Source organism: Camarhynchus parvulus, chromosome 6, assembly GCF_901933205.1.
Source record: "Camarhynchus parvulus chromosome 6, STF_HiC, whole genome shotgun sequence".
Lineage (NCBI taxonomy): Eukaryota > Metazoa > Chordata > Aves > Passeriformes > Thraupidae > Camarhynchus > Camarhynchus parvulus.
Window position 1 is genome coordinate 33,193,865 of NC_044576.1, and position 15,454 is coordinate 33,209,318.

The 15,454-nt window shown below is 42.8% G+C and overlaps 1 protein-coding gene across 1 annotated transcript; it reads right to left on the reverse strand.

Moving 5' to 3' along the window:
• Window positions 1-4,705: 4,705 nt before the first annotated feature.
• Window positions 4,706-14,829, reverse strand: CLRN3 (clarin 3). Its single transcript, XM_030951620.1, has 3 exons — window positions 14,601-14,829; window positions 7,216-7,395; window positions 4,706-4,980 (listed from the first exon to the last, which is right to left on the reverse strand). Exons 1-3 carry the CDS (start codon window positions 14,827-14,829, stop codon window positions 4,706-4,708), a joined length of 684 nt encoding a protein of 227 aa, XP_030807480.1.
• Between the last annotated feature and the right edge of the window lie 625 nt (window positions 14,830-15,454).

Consider the following 15,454-nt stretch of genomic DNA (forward strand, 5'->3'; position numbering starts at 1 on the left):
ATAAGTGACTGTTGCCTTGGTTACCTTTGCAAAACTCAGTATTTTTATCCTTGTTTGTCAGATCTGTGCTGTATAAAATCCTGTTTTCTTTTTGAATCTGTATTCTGACCATTATTAATCAATAACTTTATCAGTTCTGATTAATTTTAAAAAAATATTGTATTTTCACTTTCCTCTGGGATTTTTGAGGCAAATTTCCTCTTATTAATATATATAACATAATATTGGGAATGAGCCAAAAACTTTTCCCAGGAACCCACCACTCTATTCCATCCCCCTGTGCCCATTCCCACAGAGCTGGGATGTCAATTAGAGCCTCAAAAATTAATTTAATTTGGAAAATACCTTTTCTTTTTGCAGTCCTAAGGAGGTGAAATCAAATATTTCTTGGCATGTGGAGTTAGGGAAGTTCTTCCTGTCCCTCCCTGCCTTTCTCTCCATCCACTTTTCATCAAAAATAAACCAGGAATGCAAAGCCAAGGAATCCTAGGAAGGAGCCTGCTGCCCTCTCATGGCTCCAGGAGCAAACAGCCGGGAGGAAAATGGGAATAAAAAGCTGGGAGGATCCTCCTTGTCCAGCAAAATTCCCTTTCCAGGCACAGGAGCAGAACCAGGACAGGCTGGGCTGACTCCATGTCAGCTGGATTTGGATCACTCACTGCCAGTCCCTGCTGACCTGTCCATAATGCTTGCTCTGACTCAATAAGTGACTTCTTCTTCTTCTCAGGATAAATAAATCACTTGGATGCTCCTGCTAAAGTGATCCTGATTGAATTGCAGGCTTTAAAACAATCATATATAACATTAACTGGGCCATACATCCTCCCCCTGCTTTCTGCAGGGGCACGGGACAGGGAGGGATGGCTTTAGATTGAAGAGGAGAGATTTAAGTTATATATTAGGAAGAAATCTTTCTTTTTATATTAGGAAAAAAACCTTTTTTTCTGTGAGGGAGCTGAGGCCCTGGCACAGGTGCCCGGAGAAGCTGTGGCTGCCCTGGATCCCTTGCAGTGCCCAAGGGCTTGGAGCACCCTGGGATAGTGGAAGGTGTCTTTGCCCATGGAATGAATTTTCAGCTCCCTTCCAACCAGCCATCCTCTAATTCTGTGATTTTATTTATGCCACATCTACTTGAGCTCTGCAGTTCACTCTCAAAGTTTCACACTGGATTAAGAAGTTACACACGCAGCAGAAATGCTGAATGAAGGCAGCTTTTCCTTGATACCACTGAGGATCCTCAACCCCTGGTAAATCAGCAGTCACCAAAAGTTTAGCAGCAGCTGAAAACATTCAATAAGAAACATTGCAAAGCTTCAGGCAGGCAAATCCAAAAATTTCTGCTGTGGGCACAGCTCCTGGACAGCATGCAGAGCTGGTTAATTCACAATTATAGGGGAAAAGAGAGGCAGTGCAGCTTTGCTGTTAGCCAGGGGCAAAGAGGCTGAGTCAATAAAAGCAATCGCTGTGCCCAGGAGCTGCTGCACTGCAGGGGCAGCAGAACTCCCTGCTGTGGGATTGACAATCAATGCTCTCAATCAAGCACAGCCACAGCTCATGATCTCTGTTACAGGGCTACCAGACAGCTCAGGGAAAAATTCCTCTGGCTGCCCTGGGGCAGCCTGGGCTGGGGGTGAAAGGCAGGAGAGCCTGGAAGCAGGATCAGATAGATCACAGAATGGTTTGGGGTTGATGGAGCCCTGAACTCACCCAATTCCAGGGGCAGGGACACCTCCCATTGTCCCAGCGTGCTCCAAGCTGGCCTGGGGCACTGCCAGGTCTGGGAAGTGGATTTGTAGAGAATTTTTAAAGTTTAATAGAAGGTTTATATGGTATATAGTTGCATGTAAACATCAGGGGTCCAGGGGCAGCCACAGCTGCTCTGGGCAGCTGTAATTTATTTTATATATATATAATTTATATATATATTTATTATATATATTTATATATAATAGATCATATTTATTTTATAATAGATTATATTTCTTTTATAATTTATTATATATACATAATAAATTCTACAATTTCTAACTCCCCCCTGCACACGGTGCTATGCTGCCAGTTCCCAGCACTGGCAGGGAGTTTTAGGGAAGCATTTGAGGGAATTTTAGGGTGAAAAGTCGGTGCCAGCTCTGTGTGTTCCCTCCTGCTGTGGTCGGTTCGTCCCTAATTCAGGAGAAATTACCAGCAGCTCACAGAGAACTTCTGAATTTGAGCTCGTCTTGGGTGCCTGCTTTTGGAGCAAATTGAAAATGCAAACTTTCTGTATTTAAAATTCTGCCTGTAAAAGTTGTACTCTGCAGCTTATTACCCCAGATCAATGGGGTTGGGGTTGGGGCAGGGATGTGTGGGTGCTCCTCAGCTCCTGAGCAGCTCTTTGTGCTGGGAAGGGAATTTCTGCCCTCAAACTGAAATAAAACATGCAGAGGAAGAATCCTGAGGTAGCTTTGTTAGTCAGCTGCAACTTGAACTCCTGTTTAAATCAGGTTTTTGTCGTGTTGTGGTGGCTTTGATCTCGCACTCACATCAAAGCAGGTGAGATTTGTTACACTGAGACTTTCTGGTGTCTGCAGGCAAACAAGAGACCTCCAGTCTGATTTTAACACAGCCACGTGCTCCCAGCAGGCACTCAAAAGCAGGATTTCTGTGATTTCCCAAACTGCCACCGTCATATTTTCTGGAAAATCCCTTTGCCAAGATTTCTTCTCCTGGGAAGCTGAGAAGCCTCAGAGGAAAATGAAAACAATAATTATCTGATTGCTTCTCCTGTGTTTTGCTGCTTTGGAATGTGTTTGGGAGATTGTTTATCCAACAGGTGAATGTTTGATTGGATTCATGTGAATTGTTTTTACTTAATGACCAATCACTGTCCAGCTGTGTCAGACTCAGAGGCGAGAATCATGGGTTTTTAATTAGTATCTTTTTAAGCCTTCTGTCTTAATCCTTTCTCTATTCTTTAGTATAGTTTAGTACAGCTTTCTTTAATATAAGTACATAAAATAATAAATTAGCCTTCTGAGAACACGGAGTCAGATTCATCATTTCCTTCCTGCCACAGGGACCCTGACAATAGCACACCAAACCAGTGTTTGGATGCAGCAGAAGCTCCCAGGCAAGGGGGAGCTCCTGCTCCCCAGAGCTGGAATTCTGGCTCCTCCTGCATTATCCTGACTCCATCCCTCCACCAGGCCACTCTGAGCATTCCAGAGCTGGAATTCTGGCTCCTCCTGGAGGAAAGGAGGAGTCAGAAGAATTTACCATCCAACAGACTATACAATTTAGTATAATTTTTATACTAAAAATTATTTTGACTCCATTCCTCCACCAAGCCCCTCTGAGCAGAGCTGTGGTGTGTGACAGATGCTGGCTGGGCCCAACACTGACAGATGAATGCTGAAACTGTGAAAATTTTTGCAGCCAAAGCAAAACTGGCAAATGTTTGGCTCCACCACAACATTTCCAGCCCTCCCCAGCACTTCCAGGCACGCAGAGCAAAGATCAGCCCTGATTTTATTGACCTGTGCCACCCCTCAAGTCTTAGAAATCCTCTTTTATTTTTATTTTTATTTTCTTCCTCACTCTGCCCTCAGAGGGAGGATGGGAAATCCCTGTGCTTTGGTTCCTTTGAAAGAGCTCAGCTGCACAAAGTGCTGGCTGCTTTCATCTCCAAACTTTATTTTTGTGACATAAATAGTGAGGATTCACCTCTTGTATCTCCTCATCCCCTCTTCAAAGTGCTGTTTTATCTCCACGAGCACCTCTTGTATCACAGGACAGATGTGGAGTGTGACTGAAAACCACACTGGAAAGGAAAAGGAAGGGTTTTTTTCTTTTTAAAGGAATAAAAAAAGTCTCTCCTGGCTGCAGAGCTGAGGGACAAAGTGGCAGAAGTGCTGAACACGTGCTCTGAGCAGGATTTTGCACTTTGGATCTGTCCCAAGGTCCCAGTGCTCATTCCCTGGGAGGAGTGAGAAGGGAATGGAGCTGTGATTCCCCCACTCCTGGGCAGTCCTGCAGCCCTGTGTCTGTGAGCACATGAAATACTCCTCAGACTGGGCAAGGGGATGGCCCTGGCCAGAAATCACCACTGGAATCATCACCTGGGGGACTTTGTGCCAGCAGGGACGTGTGGAGAGGGGCTGGGCTCACCTGCCCGAGGTGCGGCTTTGCCCTTGGCTCTTGGCAGGGCTCAAGCAGGATTTTCCTGGTGTTTCTCTGTGTTAATAACCTGCAGATACCGGGTTTCTCTGCTCTCATGGAATTGTTGAATCATGTAGGCTGGAAAACCCATGGAGTCCAGCCGTTCCCCAGCACTGCCAAGGCCACCAGTGTCCCCAAGTGCCACCTCCAGAGGGCTTTAAATCCCCCCAGGAATAACTCCACCTCTGTGCTCTGTGGATTTTGGCCACAGGTGCTCCCAGGCCCAGGAGCCTCCAGACCTGCAGGAGATCCCTGGGCAGAGCAAGAAAATGGAGCAGCAGCACCTCAGTGACCATTTCTGCCCATCCCAAGGGATCCTGGTGTTTGCAGGCTTTACAAAACAATGGCTTTGATCTTCCTGCTCAGGCCAGCAGGCACAAAACCAAACCAGGCTTTTGTGTCCTCAAAACAGTCTGGGAATTGAAGTGCGCACACAATTCAGAGCAAATGGAAATTTGCTGTCCACATTGAAGTCCTCTTCCTTCACACCCCCTTTTCCAAGGTGTCCTTAAAACAGAATAACATCCTTTGGTGCATTCTCTATGGGTCTTTCCTGCTCTTTCTTCTTGGAATATCTGGCGTGGTCGTAGAAATAGATGATGATGAGAGAAGCAATGTTCAGGAAAAGAATGAGCAGCATGATCCAGTAGGAATATCCATAGTTGTGTTTGGATCCAAGGTGTTCCTGCAGGGAGCTGGAACAGCTGTGGGCCAGCTCTTCAGACAGGCTGTTCCCTTCCACGTTCACAGGGAAAAGGATCATGGCTATGAGGGTGAGGACTCCTGGAAAACAGAAATTCAAATTTTAGAGGAGGAACTGTAGGGCTATTTGTGTAGTGACATTGATATGATATGATATGATATGATATGATATGATATGATATGATATGATATGATATGATATGATATTACATTATAATATATTATTTATATAATATATATGATGTTAATTATATTATTAATATATCTAATATATATTATATTACACTATATTATATATATAAATCATATATCTAATAATATATCATATCATATTATATATAATCTGCTTTAATCCTTGCCCTAGTCTGGAGATTTTAATCAATTTATCTAATATTAGCAATTCTATGGGGGCATTTAAAGAATTTTTGCCCCACCCAATAGTATCTGACAGGTGTTTTGATATAGGCAGTGATATATCTAAAATTATTAGATTCTCATTGATTATTCTTAGATAAAGCCATTTAATTTAACTTTTTTTTCCTTTAATTTAGTGCTGACGAGTATTGTGTATTCACCTCTTTGGTGATTTGTAAGTGTCTGTTTGATATGAGCCCAAATTCATGGATGGGCAGTCTCACAGTTGGATAAAATCAAAACAACTGGATAGATATCACAGCTGGATAGATATCACAGCTGGATAAGATATCACAGCTGGATAGATATCACAGCTGGATAAATGTCACAGTTGGATAAAGCCCTGAGCAGCCTGGTCAGTGCTCAGGGTTGGCCCAGGAGCTTAGACTTGGAGCCCTCCTGTTCTTTACCACTTGAATTATTGGATGAGTCTGGGAGAAGCCAAAATGTGATGTCTTATTAGATCTGGGTTTATTTCTTGCAGCCTCCCAAATGTAAAAGTTCAGCTGCTTTGACATTTATCTAAATATTACTGCTGCATCTTTGCTTTCCTCGTGCCAACAGAGCTGTAATCTCTGAACGTTGGTGGAACAGTTCCATTCCTCCTCTCCAGGCACCTCATCCTAGCCCAGCTCACGCTGAAACAACTTCATTTTTTATTCAGGAGAGCACTGGTAGGAGAATTAGGCACCTCCAAGATGACCTCCCACATTAAATGATGTGTGATTTCCCATAAAAATGCACCCACAGCAAAATAACCTTCCATGTCACAGCACTTGCAGGGCTGTTAAAAGTAACCACAGCCCTCAGCCAACACCAGAATTTGTTTTCTCCCCAATATTCATTTTGGCCGGCCCATGGTCCTGTCATTTCAGACAGAGCCTGCAGGTTCAGGGGCTGGGTCAGGAAAAGCCTTCCCATGGGATGAAACAGTGACCTGCTTGTCTCAGAAGTGAATAATTGTCTAATTAAGCTTTTGTTCACTTTTCCTTCTGTGTTTTCTTGCTATATAACGTGTTTTAATCATATTTAAAAGGTGGCTTTCAGGTGTGCCAGGAGACACAGTTAAAAACTAAATCCAGACAGTAGAATGTGTTTCCAGGTGTTTCTTCTTGCAGATCTATATTCCTTAATGTCGGAATATATATATATTTTATATATATATATTTTTTTATATATATGTAAACACACACACATAAAAGTATATACTCTATTAGATATATATTATATTCTGTTATATTATATTATATTATATTATATTATATTATATTATATTATATTATATTATATTATATTATATTATATTATATTATATTATATTATATTATATTATATTATATTATATTATATTATATTATATTATATATAGTATATATAGTACATATACTATATATTATATATAGTATATACAATATATATACTATCTATTATGTTATATTAGTATATATTATATAGTATATTAGATATATTAATAATATATATTATATATATTATATATAATGTATTATATGTGTTACCTATATAATTTATTATATAGGTAACATATTAATAACATTATCATATATATTATATATGTTACCTATATAATATATATAAGTACATTATATATTATCTATATTATATATATAATATTGTATAATATTTGTTTAGTATTTTATATATAATATATAATACATCATATATTATATATAATATTATAATATATAATCATAATCTATAATTATAAACTATATGAAATATAGTTTATATTATTCCATTTTTATATATATAAAAGGAATAATATAATTAAATAATATAATAATAGTATAATAATTAATTGTGTATATATATATATATATATATATATATATATATATATATATATATATAAATGATGTAAATAAGGACTAGAATGGCACTCACCACACAGGGAATTCCAGGTGTAGACTCCGATGGGTCCCAGGAATGTCTGGTAGGGGTTGCTGACAGTGTTGGTGCAGGTGAAGCCAGCGCTGAGCAGGGAGCTAAGCAGGGCCAGCACCAGCACCACGATGGTGGCCACGACCAGGCTCCTGCTGCTGCTGCTGCTCAGGGCCTCTGAGACTGCAACACAGCAAGGACAGGGACAGAGGAGAGTGTGATGCCTTGGGGTTTTAGCTTTTCTGTTCTTCAAATCCTGTACTGCTTTAGGGTATAACTCTAACCTCCATAAAAAGTGTAGTTAACTGTCTTCATGTTTTGGTCAGAGAAACCAATTCCTCTTGGCCTGAAACTCAAGGGCACCAAATGATGCCTTGAGTTTTAGCTTTGATATTTTCCAGATTCTGTACTGCATTAGTGTATAACTCTGAACTTGTTATAGTTATATACTATATATAGTCTATATATAGCATACATATAGTAGTAAGACTATATATGCTATTTACAATATACCACAGTAGTAAGACTATATATAATGTACTTAGTATATATTGTATATATAGTGTATATAGTATATATATACTATAGCATATATATTTCATATTTGATATATAAATATATCAAATATAATATATATAGTATATATAAAATATATGGTATAGTGTGTATATATCTATAGTGTATATATAGATACTATATATATATAAAATATATACACATACTATATATAGTATATATATATACACTATATAGTCTTGTATATATGACGTTTTTAAACTCCATATAAAGTATCAGCCGTTCTCCTCACAGCTCAGGCACACAGATCAATCCTTTTCCAGCCCCAGACCAAGGACACACCACTGCAGCTTCAGCCCCAAAAAGTGCAAAAAACAGGGAATGGAGGAGAGCAACCTGGAGGGTGGGATTGCATCACCTGGAGCTGGAATTGGACACTGAACCCAGCGTGGAAACTGAGCAGAACTGATCAAAGTGTGAAAACTTGTGACTCATTGTCCTTCTTGGGTGGAGCTATGGCCAGGCTCTTGTACTGCCAAGGTGTGTCCTGTGAAGCCTTTGAATAAATCCCTGCTTTATTCCCTAACTCCACCCAGCCTCTGCTCCAGGGAGCCTCTCCAGGCATCACCTACAGCCTCAGGGCCCAAAAAGTACAAATGAAAGTGATTTGGAGAGGAGAAAACTGGAGTAAATGACTACATTACCTGAAGCTGTAATTGGAGGATTAACCCCTGATATGTCAATGGACCACACTAATAAAAGTATGAAAAATTCATTTTTGGGTGTAGTCCCCTGGGGAGGCTTTGTCCTGAAATGTACCTGAAGGCTTTTCATTAAATATTAAATATACCCACTTTTATTCCCTTAATCCTGTCTGACCTCTGTTTTTAAGTGAGCCCGAGAAAGGCATCAAGGAGACAGACCCAGCTTGTGGCAGAGGGGGTTAGATTGGAGATTTGGGAAAGTTTGCTCCCAGGAAAAGGGTGGGGAAGCAGTGGAACAGGGAGTCATCATTCCTGGAAATGTGCTGAAGGTGTGTGGCTGTGGCACTTGGGGACATGGTTGAAGGCTGGATTCCGTTATCCTGGAGAGCTTTTCCAACATTAATATTCCATGGCTCTCTGATAACCTGCCCTGCCCAGTCTGGTGGGTTGGAAAACCTTGTGTCTTCCTGCCAGGGCTGTAATTAAAAGCTAATGAACAGAGGTTTGGGTGATCTGAAGGGATTGGGATGGAAAAAGTTCAGGAGGTTTGGACACAGCAATGAACCCAAATCCCACATGGGATGAAGGTACCTGGGCTGCAATAAATTCTTGCCTGCTAATCCTGCATTTATCTGGGCAGCAAACTTCTGTTCCTTAACACTTCTGTAAAAATTTCCTCTGGACGAGGCCAAACAGGAATTTTCTGCCTAAACTGGATCAGAAATCTGGGTGTTCCTCTGCCAGTGTCTGGTCACCTCCACAAATGCCTATTTAAAACTCTGCTCCAATTTAAAGCTCTGCTCCAGTTGTATTCCCTTTTAAAATAGCAGCAGTCATGCTGCTATAAATGCAATAAATGTGACAGGGAAAACCTTCCCAAAGCCCACTGAAGCTGCTGCCTGGACAGCTCAGGTGCATTTGCAGGACAAATAAATCTGAGTGTGGCCATCCATGGGCAGATGAGGATGGTTGAGCTCATCTCCTGACTGGATCTGTCTCTGTGTCCTGCAGGAAAATCTTGGTGCAGGCAGGACTGGCTCCTTTCTTTTCAAAAAAAGGAGCAGCTCCTGCTGTTTTCCACCAGGACAGGATGGGATCTGGGGAGGGCTTGGTTCCCACAGGGCTGAGCTCTGTGGCCACGTGGCCCTGATCCCAGATCCTGCTCCCTCTCCTGTTCCCCAGCTTCTTCCCAGATCATTCCCTGCTGTAGTTCCATGGCTCTTGTGGTCAAACCCTTCAGAACTGCCACCAATTTTTGCCTAAATCACTCCAGTTCCTCAATAAGTTGCTGGTAACAAGACACTCAACCCAAATGTAATACCCTCAAAGTGTTATTTTGTTGAGGTGAATTATTTCCCTCCTCAATATTTAAATATTGAAAAGGCAGCTATAGTGTGCTTTATGTCGTAACAAATACAGTGACAACGTTTTGGAGCTTTGCTCAAATAGATGTTGTGAGAGACAGACTTCAGTAGGAAAATTCCCTTTCTGTGCTGTTCTTGAGCAGAGCCAGTATTGCAAAATATTCAGGCAGTGCATAACTGGGGGGAATCACAGCAGAAAAAAAAAGAGTAAAAACCCCATAAAGAGGGATAAACATAATAAAAAGAGCTGTTGGCAAGGAATGAAAAGGAGAATTCCTCTCACATTTTATCTAATACTGCAGTACAAGTTAATTTCTGCGGGAGGCACTGGCAGGTAAGGCTGTGTTATGGAAATCAGCTGTGAATTTAAGCAATTTTCCTGGAAGAAAAGGGAAGCAGGGCATCCAGGGGATATCACTCAGCGGAATGGAAGTGAGCAGGTTGTACCCTGCACTCGGGCTGAAGCAGCCTGGCCATCACCTGTGATCTATTTCTTGAAGAAGAAATAAGTCTGGAGCCAAACCAGCCAGGCTTGTGTAATTTCCCTCTGGCAGCCTCACTTAATGCTATCTCTCAGAACTTCTCCAGAACTGCCTGGCTACACCTCCTGCACCCCCTAACTGATCTTGTTTATGTCTGACACTGAGCTGCAGTTTAGGGGGGGGGCATTTTGGCAGCCTCCAGCTGTTGTACCCATGTCTGCAACAGCACAAGATTGAAGGCTTGAAAGAAAATGCTCTTTTCATGGCCACTGATTCTTTTATAAATCCCTAAATAAAGCAGTCTGTGAAAACAGAAGGAATCTCCTGCAGCTGATCTATTTGAGTGGGATCAAACTCAAATATTTTGAGTGGTAACCTGCAGCTGGATAATCTCTGGATCTGAGTGAAACAACAATTCTGGAATGAAAACAGGGTTTGGTCAGATTTCTCCTTAATTTCCTGTATCTTCTTCTAGTTTTCATCCTTTATTCTTACATGTTTGGGTAGGATTTTTCCAGACTTTCACTGAGCTTAGTCAGCCCTCCCAGCAGCTTTTACAGCTCTGCAATCACCCATGACACATCAGGGATTAATCACTGAAAAAAGCCCAAACAAACAAAAACTCCTGAGGAGAGAGTTCAACAGAGCTCCCCACTTTGCAGGAGATCCCTGGAAACTGATGAGAACACCAATGAATCCCGGCCATTTCCAAGCTTTTGTCGTGTATTTTAGAGTATATTTAAGTTAGAAAGTGAAATGATTCCTCTGTGCTGAGGTAAATTTGGAAAGCCTTCCTTGGGTGTTGCTGGCCTTGCTGGCTGCCAGCAGTTGGATAAATCGTGACATTCCAGACTCCCTGGGCGTGGTTCTTCCTGAGCCTGGCTCAACCTCTCCCTGTTTGACTTGGACCACTCAAAGCCGTGCCCAAACCTCCTCTGACTGACATTTTCCTCCCAGCTGGTTCCTCTGTAAGACAAATCACTCAAGCAGCTCAGGAAGGCACTGGGGAGTCTGGTTATTAAATAACTTTTGCATTCTGCCATCCCCAGAGCCTGAGGAGTGGCTGCAGTGATTTATTGCTCTGTTAAAGCTGGGAAAGAGCCACCCTGGCTGGGCACTCCATGCACAGGGCACTGCCACAAGTGACATTCCTTTGTCTTTCATCTTTATGCTGGCAAATTTCTTGGAATGTTGGGGTTTCTAGAGAAATGAGGGTTTGTTTGTTTGTCTGTTTTGGGTTTTGTGGGGTTTTTTTTTGGTAAAGGCTGTTGATGATCTGCTTTTGAACAGCCACTGATAAAAATCAGCCTGGGCTATTGCTGAAAATAATCCCCCAAGTTCTTGACTTTGATTTACCCTTCAGGGATTGTCCTTCTTTTCCCACACCCAAATACGACAATGCCATTTGAGAAATGCACGTGGGGTGCACAGCAGAGCCCCCAGGCAGGGCACAGCTGCTTTTAAATCATGCTGTGATTTTAGAGGATGTTTAGAGCTCCTCTTGTTGATGGATGAAATGCTGGAATGGAGAAAGCTCAGCACTTTGTTCCTCCATAGCACTGGAAATCCATTTATTTAAAGATATCAGCAAAGGAAATGCATCTCCTGCCTTAGGAGGACAGGAATATAAATGAATTTGAATATGAAGAGAGAACATATGGAATCCTAGGAAGCATTTTTCCTATTTCAATTATAAATGGAACAGAATGAATGAACAGACTGGTTTGGGTGGGAAGGGACCCCAAATCCCCCCCAGTGCCACCCCTGCCATGGCAGGGACACCTCCCACTGTTCCAGGTGCTCCCAGCCCCAGTGTCCAGCCTGGCCTTGGGCACTGCCAGGGATCCAGGGGCAGCCCCAGCTGCTCTGGGCACCCTGTGCCAGCCCAGCACCCTCCCAGGGAAGTATTTCTTCAGCAAATAATATAAAACATAACAATAATGCTTATTCCAGAGCCTAAGAATTAATTTCAAGTCAGTTCTTCTCATTCTGGATAGCTGCCCGACAGAACCAGTGGGGGATGGTGTGGGAAAACCCAGATTTAGATTGTTGATAAAGCATCACTTTCCTTCAGCAGCTGTGGAAGGAAACTCACAAATCCAGCAGCTCACTCATTTTGTTCATCCCTAAGTACCTGATGGGGAGAGTTGAGATCATAAATTATAAGCACAAAACCCCAAATCTGGTGAGAGAAAGCCCAACACCACCAATGCAGACCATGCAGAGAACTGAAACCCTTCACTGATACCAATGTTGGGAGTTCATTTCATTAATTCTAATTAAATAAAATCGATCAGGTGGCAACACCCAGGCCCTGGCACTGGGCTGTGGGAGCTGCTTCAGACAAAGGCAGGGCACAGTCCCTGGACTGCAGCCAGCCTGGAACCTCCTCTGCCATCAGCTCCCCAGGGCAGGATTCCACCTTTCCCACAGAGCCACATTAAAATCAGCTGCCCACATGGCTCAAGGTTTGGGGCTTCAGCCAGCTACCACCACATATAAATGACTTTATTTAATGATTTTATTTCTTTATTACTATTTACTCTTGTAAAAATCACTTTTGTAATTCTGCTGTGGCTGCAATAAAATAAGATGGAACGATTTGGGATTTTGTACTTGTTATGTAACAATACCAATCCATGCTCCACCTCTTGCTGGGAGTGCTGCTGTGCTCAGGGTTTCATGAGAACAGGAATGAAATGGAATCCAGTCAAACATGGGGCCTGGTTTGTGCAACACAGCTCTGCCACTGTGGGAATTCAGGTGCTTCTGCTGCTGCAATTTCAGGAATAAATTAGGCTGGGGAAGAGCCTAATTTATTAGGCTGGAGGTTTAGATCTGCTGTGCTGGGACATCTCACAACAGCCTACCAAAAAATGAAATTATTTCTTAAAGAATCTTAAAATCCCAGATTGGTTTGGGTGGGAAGGGAGTTTAAAGAACATCCAGTGCCAGCCCTGCCATGGCAGGGACACCTCCCACTGCCCCAGGTGCTCCCAGCCCCAGTGTCCAGCCTGGCCTTGGGCACTGCCAGGGATCCAGGGGCAGCCCCAGCTGCTCTGGGCACCCTGTGCCAGTCCTTATATCTAATTTAAATCCACATCTCATATTTTAAATTACTTGACCTGCTCATATTTTTGGTAGCTTTTTTTTTTGAGTGGTTTTTCTCCCTTTCCTGCGTGTCACCAGCATTATTGCTCTGAACTTGATGAGGCAGCAAGGCAGATAAAATAAGTGCAAACCCTTGATCCTTGCAGCAGCTTTCAGGTTTATCTCCCCTTATGTGTTGTTTTGTGTGTTTTGTTCTTTTTCCTGCAGCAGACTTCAAACCTTTATCAAAACGGGGCTAATTCAGTAGGAGGCAGCAAAATGGTTAAAGTCAAAACAATAAATTAACATCATGAAATTGGAAGGTGAATTAGGTTTGTAAATCCCTTAATTAAGTGACGAGTGTTGCTTTCCTCTTCCTCGCTGAACTTCTGAAAATCAAAGTCAATTTGACAGAAAGCTCCCATTTTGTGAGTTTTCCCTTGTTCCAAGGTGCAGGCCAAGATCACAAGTGATAAGTTGTTATTGTTGAATTTCTGTTAGGTTTTGGGGTCTTATTTTATACAACCTAAATCCTCCACTTAAATTCTTGTTCTCACTTCAAATGAGAGATAAGAGGGATGCGTCCGTCAGTGGTATGAGTAAGAAGACCTTGGGCTTGGATTTGGATATTGGGAAGGAATTCCTGTCTGTGAGGATGGTGATGCCCTGGAATGGGTTTCCAAGGGAGGTTGGGGCTGCTCCTGGATCCCTGGAAATGTTCAAGGCCAGTCCAATTCCTTCCCAGTACTCAACCCAAACCTAAGATCTTCTTACTTGTGCTGCTGACAGACATATCCATCTTACAGTAGTTTAAGTAATTTTGAAATATGAGACATGGATTTAAATTAGATGTAAGGACTGGCACAGGGTCCCCTGAGAAGCTGGGACTGCCCCTGGATCCTTGGAAGTGTCCAAGGCCAGTCCAATTCCTTCCCTGTATCCAACCCAAGCTAAGATCTTACTCGAGCTGCTGATGGACATATGCATCTTAAAATAGTTTAAATAACATTGAAATGTGAGATACGGATTTAAGTTAGATGTAAGGCCTGGCACAGGGTGCCCAGAGCAGCTGTGGCTGCCCCTGGATCCCTGGCAGTGTCCAAGGCCAGGCTGGAGCAGCCTGGGACGGTGGAAGGTGTGGGAAAGGGTGGGAATGGACGGAATTTAAGCTCCTTCCAAACCCAAACCAGTCTGGGATGCTCTGATCCACTTCCAGCTGTGCCAGCACTTACCTTGGAAGGTGGTTTTGGACACCTGGAGTCCTGCATCCACGAACTGCTCACAGGTGCCGCTGAAGAGGCCGTAGGCGAGGCTGACGGTGACGGCGGTGCCGGTGCGCGAGAAGCGAACCTCGCTGCTCACCCACTGCGGGGTGGCCAGCACCACGCAGATCACCACGAAGGAGCTCACACAGGTGCAAAAGGCAGAGGCAAACATGGAGGTTTTCTTCCTGGATGGCATCTTTCCCCGGATTTTCCCCCCAGTTCAGAGGATTTGGTTCCCTTTAGTCCCGTGTACCATGAGGGTGATTCCTCCTCGGCGCTGTCCGAGCACAGAGTCGTTCTGGTAAACTTTAAGCAAACAGAAGTGGCAATAAAAATGTAAAATAATTGAACTTTGCCCTGGGGAAAAGGTGTTGCCATGGTGACAACCAAAGCAGCCTGGCAAAGGCCGCTGGAATTGTCCATGGGTGATTTATGGTGCTGGCCAAGGCGTTGCTTCCCAGATCCCAGCCCTGGGTTCATCCAGAGCCTGGCTCTGGCACATTCCCAGCTCCTCCTGGACAGCTCTGAACTCCCTGCTTCTTCCTCTTCAAATCCTGACAGCCAGCCTGCAATCTGCCAATCTCTGGCTAATCTCTCCCTAATATGTTATGATAAAGTTGTAAAATGTTCCTTCTCCATTCAAATTCCCAGCTTGCCTAAGCAGCTACCCAACCATGCGTTTGGGAAACCTCTTGAATTCTTTACATTTCAGAAAACATGGTGTTGGTCTTGGCTTTTAGTGGGGTGAGGAGGTTCTGTCCACTGCCAATAGGTTATTTTCTAAGAAATTCCTCTAATTCTTAATTAAATTCCATATATTT

What these genes read in the sequence shown, in the direction of transcription:
- CLRN3 (XM_030951620.1), bottom strand. Translation starts at nt 14,829, where the DNA reads ATGCCATCCAGGAAGAAAACCTCCATGTTTGCCTCTGCCTTTTGCACC. An exon ending in GTCCAAAACCACCTTCCAAG is followed by an intron (nt 7,396 to 14,600) that starts GTAAGTGCTGGC and finishes GCTGTGTTGCAG; the next exon opens with TCTCAGAGGCCCTGAGCAGC. An exon ending in CACCTGGAATTCCCTGTGTG is followed by an intron (nt 4,981 to 7,215) that starts GTGAGTGCCATT and finishes TCTGTTTTCCAG; the next exon opens with GAGTCCTCACCCTCATAGCC.